The 22,098-nt window shown below is 36.3% G+C and overlaps 1 protein-coding gene across 1 annotated transcript in view; it reads right to left on the bottom strand.

Annotated features, from left to right (window-relative positions):
* CTDP1 (CTD phosphatase subunit 1) overlaps nucleotides 1–22,098 on the bottom strand; it is a 115,941-nt gene that overhangs the window by 27,891 nt on the left and 65,952 nt on the right. The window contains exon 12 of the mRNA XM_075745236.1: nucleotides 9,215–9,405. Coding sequence (XP_075601351.1) covers nucleotides 9,215–9,405 — 191 coding nt within the window. The remainder of the gene's footprint in view (nucleotides 1–9,214; nucleotides 9,406–22,098) is intronic.

Genomic DNA, 22,098 nt, shown 5'->3' with positions numbered 1-22,098 from the left:
TACAACCCTAAATACAGGTAATTAGGAATATTCTGAGAATATATTCTGATTCTAACATATGAGTGAAACAGTGTGAATAAGTGGGGTGAAGATGGGGATACAGTATAGATACTTCGATATAAAGGTTTCTTTATGAGAAAATATATATAAATTCAAAAAATATTTCTGTGCCAAGAAAAAACCCATAGTATCAACAATCAAACACTCATTTCCTGTGTGCTTTTTAGTTTATTGTTTAATTTAAGGATTTATCAATACCTTCTGCTTTTTTTTTTGTTTCCATTTATTCAACCCTCTGGAACCAGGATCTACAATTTTCTAGATGGCAAACAGTGAAAATGACTTGTTGCTTCAACAAAGCACAGAGGGTAGAGCATTTGGGACTAGAAACATTAAAAAAAGGAAAAAAAAAAAAAGAAAAATCGCCTTTGGAGAAAACAAATTTATTTAATTAAAATGGCTTCAAAAAAGCTGTTATTGTCCCAGTATTGATTTTGTTGTGTAGAAATTTTGGATAACATGACAGCTTTCAAGTATAAACTTTCCTAAATGAGAACTTATCTTTAATGTTTACAGTGGACACTCATTCAATAATGATATTTAAGTACAGAAGCAAATTACGCAGAGCCCTCTTCCTTTTTAGAGTCTTCATCAAAATCACTTCCAAAGAGAAGTGACATTAAAATTCTGCAGAACAGCCAGCTCATGTGAAAACAGCAAGATGTGCTGCCAACAGGAATGCTTGTCTTTAAAAGCTGATCCTGGATTTCAGTCTGGAGTATTACACCATTGCTTCTGGAAAAAAAAAATCTAACTGAAGCTGCAGTAATTTTTTAATTGCTTATGTGTACTACATACAAAGAGTCTGTTTACTTCCAAACCATTAGTAATGCAAGGGAATTCAGTCATTTAAATGTATTCTTAGCTTGTTGTAACTACGAGAACTATCATTATATCAGGAAAAATGTGTACCACCAGGAAACAACAACAAAAATTTCCACTTTGGAAGTTGAGATCATTCAACACTTTTGGGGAAAAAGGAAGTTCGTGTATGTTTCCGTTCTTAATGCCTCAAAATACACCCCCCCTGAATAGCCACGTAAACCCTTCACAAAAAGTACTGTACAGACTTGAAACACGCTAGCTAGTTCAGGTCTTGTATTACCCATATCAGTTAAGTTTTAAACCCAAGAAAAGAAGTACTTGCGGTAACCTTGCAAAAATTTTATTCTGCATTTTCTGTTATATAATACAAACATTAATCATGTTCTCTTATTACCTGAAGCATGTTTTCTTCTCCTAGATACTGAATTTAAAATGTTGAATTAGACTGAATTTATAAGAAAATAGGTAAATTTGGGCTGTCCTCTATGAAACAAACTCAAACTTTTCCCAACATCTTGAAACTTCAGAAGCGTAACAGTCTATAAAATTGGAGCTATCACATCATCTACATTGAGCTTCCTTTGCTTGCTTCACCTTAAGAACAGGTATTTCCAGGGAAGTACTTTCAAGCTGACAAATGCCAGCTATCACAGCAAATTCTTAAATCAAGTCAGCTTTTCCCACAATGGGGAGAGGAGGTGGTTGCCTGTCAAGGATCTTAAATTTTGTAGAGTTTAGGTCTGTTTTTTTCCCCCTACTCAATAATTATTCATTGTCTTCAAAGTCTGAGTGGGTTTCCTCCTTTGGTGAGGAGACATACTGGATCTCACTAAAATGGAGTGAGACGTTCATTAAAATGTAGTATTGAAGTAGGAAACCTACCTTTATTTACCATATTACATTAAGGAACAATAATGAGCTGCTGCTCCTATCAAACATATTTTGTTTGATTGGGGATTTGTTATCTCATTGCCAATATCAATAAATAGGCAGTATTTGCTTTCTGAAGTTTTCCAGCAATCTTAATTCCATGCAGAGATCTTAAACCACCCAAAGAAGCTGCAAGATTCAACCTAATTCACCAATGCTTAACTGAAATGCTGCTTCTGGAATACAGAGATAGACGTAATAAGTTTTGAGCGAACCCAGTCTTTAAGATGAGATGTTTTCCTCTGTAATCCCACAGCCATTGACACGGCAGGCTCACAGCCAAAATCCCAGTGCAGTTGTAGAAATGTGCTGATACTCCACTGTGGGCAAATTCCAATAATTAACTCCAGTTCTTACGGAGAGAGATCTGAATGGGAGACTTACAAAAGGACCTCAGTATTATGCATGACTAAACTCTACTGCTCCAGAAACTTCAGTAGTTCAGAATAACCACACATCACAGACATTCAGATTAAACGTCTTAAGCAATTAGTTGGGAAAAGATATATCAATGAGAGCAAAGTAAAGTTAAAATTTTTCTTCAGATAAACAAAATTTTCCAGTTACATTGGTAATTGTTTACTTTAGGATTTGTTCGCTCCGGAATGAAGCATAATGTTTTCTTGAACATCCAGCTCTTGACCACATACAGAAATATCGATCCCCATTTTATTTTGCATTTTTGAATAAAAACTACTTCAAGAGAAAGGAGCTAATGTGTTCTCTCTAAGGTGACCTTACAGAGAGGCTCTTCACCAGACAGATGGGCTTGACAAGTGAGTGAGCTATGCTGATGCAGCAAGTGATCCAGGAGGCAGGAACTTTAAACCACCAATATTTCTAAATTTAGATCTTCAACATTTCTATATTGTAAAGATCCAATCAACAGTACACTTACATCATTTAGAGAGGAATTCTTTTGGATAAGAAAACTGAGGACCACCATTCTTTGGCAAAACGCTTGCATTGCTACAATTATTTTGTCAGCCATATTTGAGATGTGCTGTTGGCTATTAAGGTTGTTTGCAACAAGACTTTGACCATACCAGTTAGTTCCTTAATATGTTTTGAATAGTTTGTCATTGAAATTGCTTTTGGAAAAAAAATAAAATCAGATGACTATGAATAACAAATGCAAGGCTGACAGCCTGGGAAGCATTGAGCTGTAAAAACTTAGGTCCCAAGATTGTCAAAGCCAACTGTCTCAAGACTGGGAACTGGAAGAAAGTTATGTTGACAGTGAATATACTGGTTCAATTAGGATAAAAGGTGCCATCAACAAAATTTTGCACAGAAGTTTGCAGCAGTATTTTCTGGCAACTATAATTTCTGTCTTCTAGCAGAGTGACTATTGAAAGGAAGTGCTATTATATTTGAAAGAAAACACTTAAAAGGATCAAAATTATCACTGTTCTTTAAAAAAGTCTAGTAAATGGGTACAGAAAAGACAATTGAGGGATTTCTGAGATTCTGGCCTCCGTTTTCCTTGATTATGAACCAGCAAGCCCTTTCTATAGATAGTTGATGGTTTACCTTACATTGTGAATCACATAACACAGCTGTACTTTAAACTAAACCACTGTTCTCATTTGTTAAGACAAAGAATAGACAGATCGACAAAACCTGTTTTGGAAGAACTCAAAGGACAGCTTTAATATGCAGACTCTTTCTGATCAGACAGACAAAAATGAGTAAAAGAATTTGCTTTTGCTGAACCAGAGTTCAAAGATTTATTCTATGTGGAGTTTCAGACTGAAGACTCCCTGACAGACTTCAGATCAACACCACTCTGTAGCAAAGTAACTCGAAATGCTTCTTTCTTGAATTTAGTATGAAATGCTTATCAGAAACTCACAACATGAATGTACAAAAGCAGAAGGCATTTCAGATATTTTGAAAATAAGCTGAAGTCCAAGCATAGAGTACCATTTAGTATCTTGTATACTTTATTAATTTGTTATTAAAATTATGATTTCTGCATCAAAAATATAATCTACTTGGGATTGATGGAGAAATTATCAATAAGAAATTTCGCTAAGGAAAACATTTCTCTGAGCTATACTTTTGTAAAGGAAGTTTAAATCTTGCAAGCAAAATTTTGTTGCTAATAGATTAGATATCACTTCTAGTTATTAGATTTCTTCTCACTTGTTATTCAGAGGAGCTTCCAAAACACAAGTACTGAAATTTCCAATGCAAAGTAAAGAAATTCTCAGCAGAGCAACCATTAGCCCTTACATCATATTTACACAAGCTGAAATTACCAAGCCTGAACTAAACATTGTAAAAGCACTGCCTTGGCACTGTGAATTGAGAGCATTCAGAAAGAAGTTTGTTGGAAAAAACCAAAGTGCACCAGGAACCTGAACAAAACCTACGAAAAACAAATGAAAAGTCCATACAGGTCTTCAGTGACTAAATGATCAAACCTGTCTGATGTACGTGAAGCCTAAATAAACTTAGCTGCTTAACTGTAGATACAGATAAGTGTGGTTTATGAGCATACTTCAAATAGCCACCATACTTTTTAGCCGTAACCTTTCATGACTAAAATAATCCAAAGACTTCATTGCATCACTGCATCATGCCGTTTCATGTTTGCAACGTTCCTCCTTCATTCCCACTCACCCTCAGGGGAAGGTGTCTCATGTTGGTGGTTAACCTGTGCAGAAACCAGAACAAAAAGCAACCAACGTCCCCACAGCAGGAGACTGCCCTTTACCAAACACAAAGCTGCAAAAGCCCATGGATGTGCTGTGAACTGTGCTTTGGCAGCAGAGGGATGCAAAACCAGCAAGCTGCCTCCAAGCCCCTATGCTTCAGGGAGGCCTCACACACGAGACCTGGAAGCTTTCAGTAGTCCCAACACCCAAATATAGTCTTTCCCAGGAAGGAGCAGCTGCTGCTCCTTTATTTCTCCACAACTTCCCACAGTATAATAAAGCCCTTAAGCTTATTAGAAACTGGAGACCTCTGAGGAAGACTCTCCATGTCATAGTGACTATTAACAGCAAATAGAATACTGCTACAACAGTTCAGTTTCCTATTTAAAAGTTATTAAAAATATAACACGTTGATTCTATGAAATCCAGTATTAGGCATAGGTAAGCGAACTGCATTATTTTTTACTTCAGTGTCACTGCTGGGCTAATTTCCCATTGTTTAAAGTACTCTCTGCTTGGACAGTAATTCCTCAGGCACAAGCAACGCACGTAAAGAGGTACTGGATACTGGGGTGTTTGCAGCATGAGCTAACCTTCAAAAATATGAAGGTTCCCATCTTGTACACTCCCTTAAGAGTTAGAACCTGACTGCAAAGCCTACACTCAAACATATGAACACAGAAATGGAAGGGTTCATCTGGACTAACAGTTCAGCATCTCACATGAATATAAGTACTCAGAAACTAAATGCGATTTTTTTTTTCCTGCTAACTCCCACTCTCCACTAAATACTTCCAATATCTTAAGAGAAATTTTAGGTGTATTATAGAAGACTACATGCCACAGCTCTATGCCATGCCACTGGAACATGGCAATAGAGATGGCACATGTCAAGTTCCTGTTTTGTTGCCCCAATTCCTTTAATGTTTCAACTTATTAAGTGAAGTGCACTCAATTTCCTAGCTTCAGTAATACTACTTAAGCATTTAATTAACTATTTTCAAAGTCTGCTTTGCATGAGAAAATAGGCATGTCAACAGACACATAGCACACTTACACAGGGCTTCACATCTTCGCTAGAAATTTCCAGGATCTACAAACTGAAAGAGGCTGAACTCCAACCTTTGACATATTGCTCAGCTAATTTTCTCCAACAGCATTATTTATTTCATGTGCCTGTCCATCCTTTTACCAAATATATTCTTTTAAGACTGCCACAGCCTTTCACCTGATTTTTCCTCTTCCTACAAAGACCAGTATTAAAGCATACTAACATGGAAAATATTTGTTATTATTATGGCAACTACTTCACAATATGCAATTTTAAGATGATATGGGGAAATATAAGAACTGCAAGTGGAGACAGGATAGTGAAATCAAAATGCACCTGAAAAATAAAGCAACTGTTCACTGACAACTTAAAGGTTGAAATATCTCAACTAATTACATACCTCTTGTTATTAGGTATATACTGTGCTGTGGAAGCTAAACATTCAGTTTTCTCTTATAAAAAAATTCTATTTGTACTAGTCTCAAAAGCTTTTCCATATTATGTACCATTAATTGCTACTAACATTTATTAAAAAAACATCTGTGCACTTTCATGATTTATAACTCCTTATTCATAACTTACAGCAATAAATTTCATGTGTGACATGTTTCAACTACGTTAAGTGGAATTTCATTCTAAGTAGAAAATTTTAGTAGAACTATGAAGGCGCTCAAGTCCAGCTCCTGCTGAAGTCAAGCTCCTCTTTGCTTGAACAAAAGCTGGATCAGAGCCCTAAACAGCAATTGTTTTATTTTAAAAAATTAGAAAAATACTATCTACACAAAGTTCAAGACTATTTAAGAATAAAAACTTGGTTTCCTCCTTTAGATTTTCTAAATAAAAGTAAGCTGCAAATGTATTTTATTATTATGCAGGTCATAATCACAAGAGGTTGATCAAATGTGAATATTATAAACAACTTTTTTTTTTAATTTACTAATTTCTATTTCATCTTGTTACATGGTATGAAACTCACATTCATTGTTTGGTCTATGCAGTACCCTTTTAACATGACGTTTGTGAGATAAAGGCAAGCATTTCATTAAGTTGCATAGGAAGCTAGGATTTTAAAACAACTCTAGGATATCAAATTGCAATCTAACTGCATGGTACTTACCTAAAGTCATAAAAGTAAATGGATGTAGGAAAGATGCTGCATTTCCCCTCCCCTAGTAGCTATCGGATTTTTCCAAGATTATTTTTTTCTCCATCCGTGAGAATTTTAGAAGTGGCACCAATCAGAGAAGTGATCAAGGTATTCTGTAAATTTCAAGACTGAAGACTAACGTTAAAAAGAAGTGCTGGATTTCTATCCTGTAAGTGCTATGGTTCCCGTGTCAATAACTACTGGGAAGGTGTAACGAAGCAAGGGAGCATTGCTGATCAGAAACCGGTAGAGTCTCTGCAGGCCCCATCTCTGCTAGGAATGAGGTAAGCCAGAACAGGAGAGTACTGGATTGTATTTGGACTGCCTTTCTCCATCTTTTGTTTTCCAGGAACACTAATAACTGGCTATCAAGGTGATCATAATGAGTTACAAAATAATAATTTAAACAGCTGGTCCAGTGTGGATTTACACAATGAACAGTTGGGACTGGCCTTTAGAATACAAAGCCTCTGTTTTCTTAACGTGGCAAGAGGTGATGGTGTTTGTGGTAACAAATAACTTGTAACTTCAGGCTATATGACAGAGAGGAAATAATTGGAAGTTATTAAATACAATTTCAGCCTCATTATTAACACCTGATTAACACACCAATTTTAAGAACAGAAACTTCAGATCTTGTTGGGAAGTATAGCACTTGGCTTTTAGAAATGTGGCCCCAAGAAACAGTAGCTAGTATTTGTGTTGGAGTGGACTAAGCTCCTAGACATTTAACAACTGTTCTTATACTACCCCTCTGGTAGGGTATCTCTTTAGCACATACAACACTGACTGACCATGAAAACATCAATTTAAAATGGAATTAGGATGATGGGCAGAAGCTCCTTTCTATCAAGCAGAATGTCCTGCCTAGCAGACAGTGGGTCAGTATCTGAACCAGCACCTTGTGGGTATGTTTTCCAGCACTCCATTCAGGTTCAATCCTGGATGCAATTTAACAAACTGACAGGAAAACTCTTAAGAGTTAGAAAGGTCAAAAATAGAAAAGTTACTTAAGAAGCTGCTCAAACACTTTATTCTGGCAACAACACTACTACCTCTACAGGGCTTCTGAGTGCAGGAGTACTGCCAAGCTTACTTATGAACTTTCCTATATAGAGCAAAAGTTAATTACAAATGTACTTGCTCTTTGTACACCATATATGAGGAATAGTATTCAGCAATAAACCTAAGCAATGTTCCTTAATACAATTCTTTTTGCCTTTTTTCAGAATTTGGTGCATTTTCTACACAACAAAACATGACAGTATTAGGATGAATTAACAGTGACATGCCACCACCATGTCTTGCTGCTTCCAATGGTATTCTAGAAATATGCATCACTGGCTTGCCTTTCCTCTTCCAACCTTCATTTAAGAGAGAATCTTCTTTTAGCTATTTGAGACAGATTACATAATTGAGATAATTTCTTATGCCCTTCAGATAGACATTTTTCTGAAGATGCTCAATGATTAGAAATAGCCACAATAAACTAAAAGGCCTATGCGAGCTTCCCATGTAACTCTTTCTCCAATAAACCAATAAACCCCTGGCACACAGCAACCTTGATACCCCAATCAAAATCTCTTCATAAATATTTATATATTGCATTCTGTGGTGGTTTTTGCAATTTCTTTCATACATTCTTTGTGCACTAGAACAAAGCTCACAAAAGTTAAAATAATGTAAGTTGCTTAAGTCCTACCACTTGTATTATCCTCCATTAAGGAAAAACTATTAGAGCTTAAATTCTTATGACTGAGAACAGAGTCCTGTTATAAGAGCAGAAAGAAACTACAATGCATATCTGAATCATGTTTGCACTTTTAGCATTTTGTGGTACAGGATGATGATCCCAGCAATTCTAAATTAAAACTGCTATAATCTTCATCTTATATTTCTCTCTCTATATTGATAGGCTTAAAAACTATTAAGGAGCTTCAGATTTAGAACCATTACTTAAACATATTTAAAATAAGCCCTTATTTTATCAAGTTCTAGTTTACTAGCAAATTTAGTTGATAGTCATCATTCAACAGCCAATGCTGTCACACTAAAATAGTTTTTGCAGAAGAGACTAGCAAGTTTAAATTTCTTTCTAAGCAGAGAACCATCTCAACAACCTCATTTTTATGAACGTCCCATATAAAAGTATCTCAAAAATTCATTACGAAAACCCCATAGTTTTCCAAGACCATGCTTTATTTTACTAAGAGTAACATTGCAGAGGACATTATCCTATATCTGACTCAGGATCAAGCGTACTTTAAAATAAGTGCGGTTCAGTGGTCTTCAATTCTTTCAAAACGGGCAATATCCTGGTTCTCAACAGACATTTACTACGACTATTTCCTTAAATCAATCCCTAAACATTGTAAAGGTAAGCATGACAATTTCAGAGAGTTACAAAAAAAAAATTTACCTACAGAGGTTAACAATAACAACATCATAAAGATTGCATTGTCAAAAAAGCATGATGAATAGTGCACAATCACAATGAAACATCTTTAATGCTTTTTTTTACATCTGAAAAACTCATACCTGGGTACACTGCCTGTTAAGCCTCTTTCACTTGACGATGATGATGACGACGACGATGATGATCCAGGTCTCTGATCTGTTTTCATTCCTAGAGTCTCTGTTGCACTAATCTGAGGTTTTTCACCTTCTTCTTCTGTTTTTTTTTTTTCACTATCACTTTCATCACTGCCTTCTCCTAAGATGTCATCCACCTGCCAAAGAGGGGAGAGTCAGTGTATCCTCTAACAGACTATTCTATATCAATCTTTCATAATTATTGGATTGCTCTTAAATACTCATTAAGAATATACTTCAACTGTCCTTGACCTTCTCCTTGAAAATTCAAATGAAACCCAAGTGGTCTTCAATGCAGTTTCTGTAACAGCTTAGCAACATGGTATTCAAATTAAATATACTTAGTCTATATTTAACTTAAGAGAGTGTGCTGGTTTTGTCTGGGACAGAGTTAATTTTTTTCATAGTAGCTAGTATGGGGCTATGGTTTGGATTTGTGCTGAAAACAGTGTTGATAACACAGGGATGGTTTCGTTACTGCTGAGCAGTGCTCACACAGAGCCAAGGCCTTTTCTGCTTCTCATACCACCCCACCAGCGAGTGGGCTGGGGGTGCACAAGGAGCTGGGAGGGGGCACAGCCGGGACAGTTGACCCCAAGTGACATTCCATACCATATGGCATCACACTCAGCATATAAGGGGCTGGAGGAAGAGGAAGGAAGAGGGTGGAGATGACACACGTTCAGAGTGATGGCGTTTGTCTTCCCAAGTCACTGTTATGAATGATGGAGCCCTGCTTTCCTGGAGATGGCTGAACACCTGCCTGCCCACGGGAAGTGGTGAATGAATTACTTGGTTTGCTTTACTTGCATGTGTGTCTTGCTTTCCCTATTAAACTGTCTTTATCTCAACTCATGAGTTTTCTCACTTTTACTCTTCCAATTCTCTCCTCCATCCTGCCACGGGGTAAGCGAGTGAGCAGCTGTGTAGCGCTTAGGTGCTGGCTGGGGTTAAACCATGATAGACAGATACACATATACTCACATATGTGATACAGTCACATTTGAAGGTGTTTGCACTTTATTATAGCAACATGAACATCTGTAAACAAGAATCTGTATTATGAAAAAAGTGCTATCTTATGAAATTGAAGTGATAGGGGTTTTAAACTTTTGTAACATATAACAAAATATACTTTATACTATATGTATTTTATACTATTATAACGCATAGAATCACTTGGGCAAGGCATATTAAAGTCTCTAGCTAATAAGTATTGTTATATTTGCAGGTATTCCTTGAGAGATACATAACTTTAAAGAAGCATATTCCCAAATAATACAGTTTGGATGGAATGGAACATACAGAACCCCATTTTAACTAGATTGTCTGCTTATGCTAATTAATAAAGGCAAATTTATCAAAACATTTACATATTTCATTAAATAATTGTTTGGCCTTTGCTTCTGAAAAGTTAGCATGGGATTTGATACTCCTCTAAGAGCATGCTAATTTGCTCTGACAGGTCTGGAACTGCTGAAGCCATCATTAAAAGCAAATCATACTCATAACATACCCTACTGAGCTTCAAAAGGTTATATTCTCTTTGAGTCAGCATTCAACCTTCAGAAAGAGATGAAAGCAGAGGTGAAGATCCCACAGTCTCTTTAGTTTTGTGAATGGCAGAGGACATTGAAAGAAGCTATGTGTGACTATTTCTCTACTGGTATTTAAGAATTTTTCCTAAAAGCAGCTTATCTCAGTATAAGTTAAAATATGCTTCACAACTACTGTGTTACCACTAATGCCACATCTGCTTTATCAAGAAGAAAATCTCTGTATATGAACATGGAGCAAAAGGTTTTACATTGCTTATCTACTGTTTTTACACTGATAATCCCAAACTTAGACAAAAACTGTAAGAAAGTGACTTATATCTAGTCCTTCATAAATGCACCTCTAATTTCTTTGTTTACCTTGATACGCATGGAAGGAAAGTCAAAGCTGCCCTCTGTTTATCAACCTAAATGCAAAAGGTCTACACCTTGTCAGTACTCTACTGGAAATATGATAGAGGTAAATGAAATACCTTTTTCAGAGAAAGGAAACTCAAGGCAGAGCTTGCAAGCAAGGAAGGAGAGGAAATAGAAAATACAGAAGTTTAGTAACAGTCAAAGATCTATTCCATTTCTTTTTCTGATGTCCTAACAGAGAAAGAAAAGGTGTATGACCCAAGATGATGAAGGTGCTCCACAGGGCACATAGGTGACTCTCATCACATTCCTGTTGATTTCAGAAAGGTGGAGTATGTGGCATTTGTCTTCAGTCCTCTGCTAAACAGACGGATTTGGGGGATTTGTTATATTTCTACAAGTCTCACTCAGCTATTCCTGTTTGAGGGCAACAGCAAATCATTTTTCTTCCTTATCTTGTGCCGCTTTACACTGAGGATTCTGCCAGTCTATATTGCTGCAAAAGGGAAATGATGTAGAAGGAATAATAATGATGAAAAAGGTACTAAGTAGTTCAAAACATCCAAAAATCATAATTTTTATGAGACTTGCCAGCTCAAGGGAAAGTAAGGACATTTTGTTACAAAGTATACTTGTGAAAAACAATTTCTATAAATATATAATTGTTTCAGAGTTCTACAACTCAAGCTTTAAACCTAGATTCAAAAATCCAGGCTATACTATCCTTGGATGGAATGACTTCTATACAAAATGAAAAGTAACTTGCAAGCTGCTTATATCTACCATTTAAGCTGTTTTTCCATTGGCCCTTGTCTTGGTATGTTTTCATTACCTGAAACATTCCTAATGCCCAGCTGTTTCACTGTGAAAGCTGTAGAGAACTATAATAAAAAAAGGAACCACATACCAGCTTAGTGTATCTAAACACGGATGACAGTTTTAGACAGAAACTGTAGAATTGCTGTGTCAAATCAAATTACATTAGTCCAAAAAATGCTTTTCCTGTGACCAGAAGTTGTCATATGTGTGAAAAACAAGAATCATGGAATGCAATCCAGGGTCAGGGAGAACTGAAAAGATGGCTAGAGACAAGGCAACAGTGAACCTGGTAAAAGTGTGGAAAATACACAGGGTAGGGATTTTTTCGGTGTGTACAGAATACACAGAAAATCTCAAGCGTTCAAGTATTAGAGTTTGGGATAGGATGGCAGGAACACCATGCCTCTATCACTTTGTTAGAAGATACTCACTGTAGCCAGAATGGCCAGCAATTGACAGTCAAATGGCAGTACAGATTTACCGCACCAAGAACGCCTTTCCAGAAAGTTTTAGATTTAAAATTACATTCCTTCATTCAAAAGCAATGCTTTTCTAGAAAGTTATATGATTAAAACTATGTTCTCACTACAAAATATGTTGAGGTTTTCAAAGGACAAAGTTAGGTTGATAGACATTCAGTGTTACAGATGTCTCTTCACAAAGTGAACTTCTATAGTCTTAAAATCTACTTTGTGTGAACAGTTTTGACAGACTAGCAGTCTAGTTATTGCCATGTCTTTTTTTCTTTCATTCTGCACAAAGATCACATTATTCTTTTGAAGTCTGGAATGCCATTTAATATTAGAATTACTAAGTTAGTTGTATGCATACATGCCCCATTTCTGTGGAAGGGTACTTAAAACGCACATATATATCACAGAAATATGGCAAATTTTGAAAATCATTGCATATCAAAACAATTAATGTGGGCTGGTCCTTACAAACCACTTTAACTGAAAAGGCTTCCAAAATATGAATTCCTGCCTAACTATTGACTAAATTGCAAATTGTGATGAAAAGTAGAGAGATTACCATCTTCATCTTCCAGAGTTTTCAAAATAAATGGAAAACAAACCGTGTTTTCATTGAGGCAGTGAGATTTAAGCCCTTCACTTGAACAAATCAATGGGTAACCCCCCCCCCCATATTGATATTTAAGCAGCAACTATCTATCTAGACACATCACTAACTTTAAATAAATAAAGAATAAAGAACAGAGGAAACTTTCAATCTGGTTCAGATCAAGACAGATACTAATGTACCAACTACAACTTCTGCTTATAACAGATTTTATATGGTTAATACAAGCGGAACACCTAATTCAGAAGAAAATTCCATCTAATACCAAATCTTACTGATAAGATACAGTGAGGGGATGTTATCTTACTGGTAAGATACAGTGAGGGGATGTTTACTGCTTAAACACTACCATAGCAGCTATCTTTAAAATAGTTGGAGACTTATAATGCAGCAAGAATGATTAACATTGAAAAAGAAAAATGATTCATCCCTTGAAGATGACAAATCGTTACATTTAGCAAGAGAATGAAAAGTCTGACAATTCTTTTAAACACTCGATTATAAAAGCCAGAAGTCATCAGCTGACAAAGCTGTTTCATTTCTCATTTAGGAGAAATACACTCATGCAGACAAAATATAGAGACTAAAGAGCAATGAGAATTTCAGTCTCATATTCTCCCATTATGAGCTGTAAAGTACCTAAAGCTTAGTTAAAAAAGAAAGCTAAAACCTTCTGTAGTATTAACAAATCAGGTCAGCTGGGAAATGTTCTTACTCCAGAAGTTGAGTTTACACATTCAAAATCAATCGAGACTCTGAAAAAACATCAAAAAAAACTGTCATGAGCAACCTCAATTTGTTCGAAAGATAATTTACAAGCAATGTTTTGGGACAACGTTACAGATATGACAGAGACCTATCATTTCGCTTTGCATTTTTTGGAAGAAGCAATTAAGTATGCAGTAACGTAAACTACATACTAAAAAAAGAAGCTGTGAATAAAATTTAATTCTTGTTTTTAAACTAGCAAGTACTTAAAAATTCAAGTTTTAATAGAACTGAGAAACTACCTTAGACAGCAACAGGACAACACATGAAACTACCTAAATTCTCTCTCCTAAAAGCTGTAGAATGCTCTGAATCAATACTTTACTGGACTTACAGAAAAAACTACGAAAAGAGTAGGTTTGATGGACAGCTGTTAATTTTGTGCTCCCATTTTGCATGGAAGATACACACATTTCCTGCCCCCCCCGCCCCGGCTCCAGTCTTTCCCAAAAGACTAGTTATACTTTTGCTCCAACTGATTGCAAACGTTAAGGCAAAACCAGAAAACCCCAAGTATTTACAAAGAGTTCTTTAGGTTTGTTTCTACTCCACAAAAATGACTGTTCATTGTTAGTAATGGAAACAATTGAACTGGTACTGTAAGCACAGATAAAAGCTAACTGCATTTCAGCAGAAAGTCTGTGTGTCCTAAGCACGTATTTGAGATTGTGTTGAATAAGTTGCATCTTAGGAAGAACTTACAGATACTAATATAATCTACCATCTGAACGTGCCAAGAGGTTTCAATATGTACCTTATATTCCCTCCATGGCATACAAATTCATAAAAATAACTAAAATGAAAATAAGATGTTCAAGTACACCAGTAATTGCAGTTATCCCCATGTAAAACATGCTATTACCTCAACAAACCCTTTACAAAGACTTTACAAAAATGTTGCCATGATGCCTTCTTAGTAGTTATTAAACATAAAAGCTAGCATACCACCAACTCTATCCAATTAGAGGGAAAATGATGCTCTGCAAACAAATACCAGACTAAAAAAAAAGGCAAACAGCTGTTTCACGTGCCAATTCAAATTTCACTAGCTGTATCTGCACTCCATTTCATTAGTGTTCCTTCAATTAGCTGAATAAGTCTGACTCTCAGTGTTTCTGGTCAGAACCTAGATTGTAAACATGATCAGTACCAATTCCTTTCAATACATCTCAAACCATATGCGTAAGATTACTTGAAAAGTAATTGGCTGGTAGCCTTGAACTTTTTTGAATGTACTTAAATACATTGGTGACATCATGAAATCCCATTCCTAAGAACCAGAACAGTTCAGTGTTTGGGGCTGGTTTTGCTTGACATTTTCTCTTTTTACCAAAACATACTTTGGGACTGACCTCCTACACACTTGCGTGATTTATCTATGAAGATTTATTATTTGTTATTAAAAAAGTAAAGAGCTAGTCTTTTGGTCTTACAGGTTACTTCTAAACTACAGGACAAACTGCTCAAGGCTGTAAATATACTGCACATATTTTAAAAATTATGAAGTAAATGTGTATAAACAGGCAGAGAACATGAAAGTGTTTTTTAATTCTATCCTCAATTACTTCTAAAGTATCTTAAGCCACATCTGCATTAGAAAGCTGTCCCTGAAACACGAGCACCTTCCAAATGCTGCTAACATCCTAATTGCTTTGCAGTGCATTGGCAATACTGCCAAAAGATGCTCTTCCGTGTTATTCATTCTTTCTCCAGCAGAACTGGTGGGCATGCCGTTTGTGGAATACGAAAAGTTTCCCTAGTGAACAGAGAGCTTGCTTTTATGAGCTCCCATAATTCTCCATTTGATCCTATGATCTTTACCCCCTGCCTTCACTTCCAACATTCCCTTCTGCTTTGTCCCAAACTATTGCTTTTTAGCAGATCAGCAGAGTTTTTACATATATTTTACATGAAGTATTAGAGGAATCAGCAGACTATTTCAGGAACGTTAACACAGCAGTAAAATGAGAAGCCAAACAACAAATAGATTGGAAAGTGACATTAAAAATTACAAATTAAAAAAGCACTTCTGAGCCTGTGACATTAACAATAAGCAATGGTATTAGATTGCAAATCAAATCAGAGAGAGTGGTGGCTCCATCTTCCTGGAGTTGCACACTGACCTTTCTTAACCTTCCAGTACAGAGGTATGAAAACAAAACTGTCCTGTCAGTGGTAAAATAAATTGAAATAATATTGTAAAAAGTTTACTAATTCCACATTATTAAGTAGTTAGCAGGAATTAATACAGCACCAATAACTCTAAAGAGGGTGTAGTTATCTTCACATAGGCCAACTTACAAGAGTCCACCCAACAGTGCTCTACCACGGTGCTGCAGCCCTGGAAGATTTGATGCCAGCCAAAAGGTATACGCAATTTGGAAGCAATGCTTCTGAACACGCAAAGACACCACACGCTGTCCCATGGCAATATGGGTCACTGAGAAAATTTCACTGGCAAAGTATCACAGTCAAAGTAGGTAAGAATGAGAACTCTCTTTAAAACAAGTTATGTTCTTCAAAAGGTTCAAGCAAGGCTGCCTAGTTGCTGACACTGACATGGCATACAACTGCCTGACAAATTATTATTATAGCACATTCACAAACACTTGTCCTCTCTTTCCTCAAGCTCCCCAAGTCATACACTAGGCATTTGGTAAAGCAAGCAAAGGTTTATCAAGAGCAGCAAAGGAGAAATGAGATTTGTTCAACTGACTTGGAAAGTTGACACACACAAAAAAGCACTTTTGCAAAGAAGAGTGAGAGGCTGTGATGGGACTGATAAAGCACTTTCATGAGCACAAGGCAGAAAGTCAAGTATGGGGTCATTGCACTTTTGCAGGCAGCCATCTTTAACTTCAAATCCTGCTTGGTTCTGTGCTAAACAGCGTAATACGGATTTTACCCATATGTAAAACTTAAGCAAAATCAGGTGTCAGTTAAGCAACTTTGAGGTTTCTATGATGACTGCCTATTTGAATGTTGCCTTCTACCAAATACAGCATTAATCTAGTTTTTACATATACTTTAAAAGGCCACTGACTTGTGTTACATTGTATCCTTGATAAAAGGGGCTGAGTTCAGCAATATACCTATACAATCTTTTTAATTTCTAGTGAAGCCAAATAGCAAAAAAGCAATATCAACACTGAAGTATAAAGAAAATGTAGTTGTACTTAGAGTTCCACTGAAATTCCAAAAGCAAACAAACCTTTTACAGGAAGAGAAAAAAATACTTGAAGACAAGTGAATTTATCATAATGATTAGAACCACAGTTATTCACACTGTGAAAAATTCAAAGTAGAATCTGTTTTTAATGGTTTAAAAATCGTTTTATGACAAACTTTCAGAACATCCAAATTGCTTCAAAATAAGGGAACTTTTCTTCATAATTTTTTTTCTTACTGTATTCAGTTATTCTGGTTCTTTGTTCTTATACTCATAAACACACTTTTCTGTTTCTCTCTACCTTTCAGCAAAAAGAACACATTTTAATTGTGGCCCTGGGCAATACAGCATGCTCCTGAAAGGCAAACAGTGCAGGGAAGAAAACCAAATGAACCAAACAGGTCGCATGTATTAATTTGACCACTTTCACAAAGGCAAAGGTAAGGGAACTGTGACTACAACTGTACAATTCACTACATTTGGGTTTTACTACTGCAGTTAATACTTAGACTAGAAATTAAATAAAATGTCACTTGGAGATTACATACCGATATTGTTATTAAAATACAACACTCCTGTATCCTTGCTTATGATCAAGTGAGGCTGTTAATCCTTCAAAGAATGCCATTTAGAAGTTCTGAATATCTTTGAATTTCCCATCTGGAAAGCAATGCTTAGATTTGAATAGAAACTTCATAATCAATCTTGAGATCTTTAGGACAAATACTTGAAACTGCTAACAGCAACACGAGGTCAAGTCTTTCCTTGGTAATTAGGGTGCCTCAAGCACTGACTTAAGGATTCTAGGCCATCCCTCTAAACATTATTATCAGCATAATGAAAATTGCTTTCATCAATTAAATCAGTAACACTTCATGATGTTGGAAAGAAAAAACCTCATTCCTAACTACCAATTTCCAAAATACAAAATAAACTTGCATGGACTAAAAGTTACTAATTGTAAAATTCACAATGATTTTTTAAATTCAAAGTCTCTAAAGAGAAAATGTCTCCAGGGAGATAACACAATGACTTCTCCAAAGTCTTCCTGAGTCAGTGACATAGCTGCAGCCTAGAAGCTACAGCTCTATCCAATTAAAAAGTCATCCATACTTCTAATCTTCCTTTCCTTTATTCTGTTTTCAAAAGAAATCCTCTGCCAAAATTCTGTTAAATAGTAATAGGCCTATAAATCCGTAAAAAAAAAAATTGTATTTTTTTTAAAATGGTGGAGTCTGAGAATAAAATCAAAATTACGACAATACCTATGGCCGGAATATAGCTGTTTACCTATCCAGCAGGACAGACTTGATGAGAATCACTGAAAAAACAAGAACGGCATTTCAAGTCTGCCTTGACTGCGCATTAGCTTATGATTGGGAGAGAGAGGAAGGATAGCCTGAGCCTACCAGAGGCCCTTTGTTGCTTTGGCTGCTGCATTTCTAAAGCAGTGATCCCCTAACAGAAATAAGAGCTCCCTGGCTGCTAAATGCAATGATTCTTCAATTTCGACTGCTGAAAATATCCATGCCAAAATTCCAGAAAAGGTTCCAACAACATGAGTTAAAGACCAGTGAGTAAGAGGAGGATCTACAGCTACCCTTCAAAGAAAGAATGTGTTTTTAATCTGTTACTGACCATTACTTACGAAAAGTTCTAGCTTTAGGTAAGACAAAAAGCCAGTAGTAGGACGAGGTCTGTCCTGAGGTTCTTTGCAGCGAAGCAATCCTCTGCTCATACCAGGGGAACGCTGCCGCCTCCTCCTCCTCCTTCACTTAAGTAATGTTGTCCCGCTCTGCTACACTGTATAGCTTAGTTTTGCAACACCATTTCATGATTTGCCTTGTATTACTTCAGCTAGTCATTAACAGCTAAAGAGCGTTAAACAAATACAGATGTGTTAAGATAGAGTCGAGTAAGACCCTTTCCCTCCTCACCAAGCTTAGCTGGGTGATCACAGGACACATGCTGGGAGCCATCAGTTGAAACCTCACTGATGATTACTTTGATTGCTCTGCAGCACTTGCATAGCTCAGCTGCAAGACCTTAAATAGAACAAACCCACCATTTTGGGCCTGGAGTTCTGCATTTCTTGGTGCCTCTTCCCAATACTTCTGAGTCCATTATTAAATTTGGCTGAAATGAGCTAAAAATACAAATTTCTTCTAACTTCCATAGCTATAAGCAGCTATGGGCTGCAGCATGAGGCCATTTCTTACTGGACAGAAAAGAATCCATTTAGTTTGACATCAGGATTTTTTTTTCCAAACATGCTAGCTAATCTAATAATTTTTAGCTTATCTTTGATTTTTTTTTTTTTACTCTCTGTATATGAAAACTTTTCATTTTGATTTTTTTTTTGTCTCAATGAATTGAATAACTTATGTACATTCTTCTTATCATCTGAAAGTTTAGGAACAGTTACCTGAGGAGCAAGACATTACCACTCATGTCTTCAAAAAACCTAGCAAGTTTTTTTAACATGCTTTAAGAGGTGATATTATGACATAATTTCCTAAGACACAAAGTCTGCATTAAGAAGTTTGGTCTGAATTTAAGTCACTTTGACACAAAATATTTTCTTCTACAAAGATGTCACTGGAAGGATAAACTGTCCGAAATAGGTTAAGTTGTCCCTCAGTACATGAAATTTAAAGGAGACCGTGTGATATAACTCAGTCCCATTTCTTCCAAGTAACCTCAGAGGAACTTGCCTTTCACATTCTGTTTCATCTATTTTCTTTCTTTGGCATTAGAACATTTTTTCCTTTCAAATTTCTGACTTGATTTTTAAAGTCACGTAATGCATTTATGCATGTGCTTCAACACCTTTTTGTCTCAAGCACTTCAAATGCAGATTTTACTGTTCTCTATCACAATTACCACTGGCTCATCTGAGCAGGTGGTGAATCAGTAAAATCAGAAATGTAACAAAAACTAGTCTTGTTCATCATTTAAAAAAAAGTATTTTTTCTCTTTTTAAATCTCCATATGTTGAAAACAGTCTTTGTACTATCCTGTTTAATAAAGGCATGTTTCAGGTTAAAATATCAAGTCTGGCAGTGCTATTATATCTACTTCGACAGATTAGAAAAAAATTGCTGTAAACAGTTTAAGGAACACTACCAAACCTTAAAAAAAAGCTTTTATGAGATTTATTTCACATATAATTCATTTAGAGATTGATTTTCATGACTCGGATCACTAAATTTAAATTAAAAATGTATTCTGCTGAAACAGTTGGTGAAACCAAAGCTGGTCGGAAAAAAGGCTATACATTTATATACTCAGTCATGAACTGCATGTTCTTCTGTATTGGTTTCCCTACTAAAATCATACACTTTGACTAGTAAACATGCTCAATACTTGCAAGCTTGAAGGAAACTGAAACCATTTGAGTGTTCAGCATTTCCATTAAGCAGACTATTAATATTGCTTTTTCTATTTTACCTACCCCACCTGTTTAAAAGAAACACCTTATGGGACATCTGAAAGTTTGTTAGTCTGTAAATACTATGGAATCACAGAATAATTTACACAGGATCTCTGAAGGTCATTGATCCAGCTCCCTGCTTGTAGCCGGTCCAGTTGTATCAGGTTACTTAGGGCTTTGTGCAGGGAGTTTTCACAGAGACCCACGATCACTCTGGGAAATCTGTTCCAAAGTTTGATCACCCTCCAGATGAAAAGATTTTTCCTTCTATACAGAGTAACCCATGTTGCAATTTGCGCCTGTTGCCTCCTGCCCTGTCAGTCACTGTGCACCTTTGGTCTTCTCTAAACTCTTACGCAGTTGGCGGCAGCTACTGAACTCTCATCACCATCATTAAATGAGTTGCCATGTGTTTGTAATGTATATCTTTTAAGGAAAAACACTACTTTGGATCTTGGGGAGGCTCTAAGCAGGAGTTTGTTTTAATACTGCACAGCTTTTTCTATTAGGACAATCAACCATTAAACTTAAAAAACATTCATTTCTGATCTCTGAAGAGCTAATACTTTAATGACAACTGAAAAAATATCAAGACTATGAATTTAAAAAAGATTTAGAGGAGAGTAGCATGCTGGAGCTTGGCTTTATTTTCACAAATTCAAAACTTCTAATTTGCTTTTACTGAGCGCCAGAATAAGAACATTGAAATTACAGGACAAAAACTGAGCATCAAAAGGGAAGAGGAATTTAGACTTATCCAAAATTTTTTTCCTCCCCTGCATAACACTACCAAGCATCACGCAGAAACATGAGTGAGTACATCGTCAACAAATAGGTGGTAGGTTTAAATTTAAATACAGGGCTTCCTTGTCTAGCAAGATAAGCAGCAGCAAGAAGGAAGGAGGACTGCTTTCAGCATCCTGCTGCTAGATTGGACTACATGCAACAAAACTATCTCGATGCTAGATAAAAAACATCTCAGGGGTAGTAACAGCTTAATTACCTTTGACTACACCTTTTTAAGCTGGTTTATTGCTTAGCTACACCACTTCCCTGGCTCACTTCATTTTATGTCTACACAAATGTGACCAGCAGGTCAAGGGAGGTGATCCTGCCCCTCTACTCCACTCTTGTGAGACCCCACCTGGAGTACTGCATCCAGCTCTGGGGGCCCCAGTACAGGAGAGACATGGAGCTGTTGGAGCGAGTCCAGAGGAGGGCCACGAAGCTGATCGGAGGGCTGGAGCACCGATGACTTGAAAAAGTTATGTTAAAAGTATAATTATGTGGTCTTTCATGGACAATACAGAATTTCAGAAGCTGATAAACTGAACCATCTGCTACTATTACAGCTACTATCAGTGTATTATCTTATGGATAGTAAAATTTGTGTCACTGAGCAATCTTTCAAGTTTTTCCATACCTGCAAATCTTAAAAAACAAACCCCAAAAGTCTGCAACGGAACAGAAATGCAAGCTGCATGCTCAAGTTTCAGTGCTACACTTTACGAAGCATCCTGATTTCACCTTGGGTAAACCTTCAACTTAAAGGAACAAGCTAGTGAGTGAATCCACAGATAATCATCTGTTGTACTCAAATTCTGTAACACTTTTTGTAGAGATAAGCACTAAATATTCAGAGACTGGA

The sequence above is a fragment of the Balearica regulorum genome, chromosome 2 (assembly GCF_011004875.1).
Source record: "Balearica regulorum gibbericeps isolate bBalReg1 chromosome 2, bBalReg1.pri, whole genome shotgun sequence".
Taxonomy (NCBI): Eukaryota; Metazoa; Chordata; class Aves; order Gruiformes; family Gruidae; genus Balearica; species Balearica regulorum.
The sequence above is the reverse complement of the archived record's forward strand: the minus strand, read 5'-3'. Positions and strand labels throughout refer to the sequence as shown.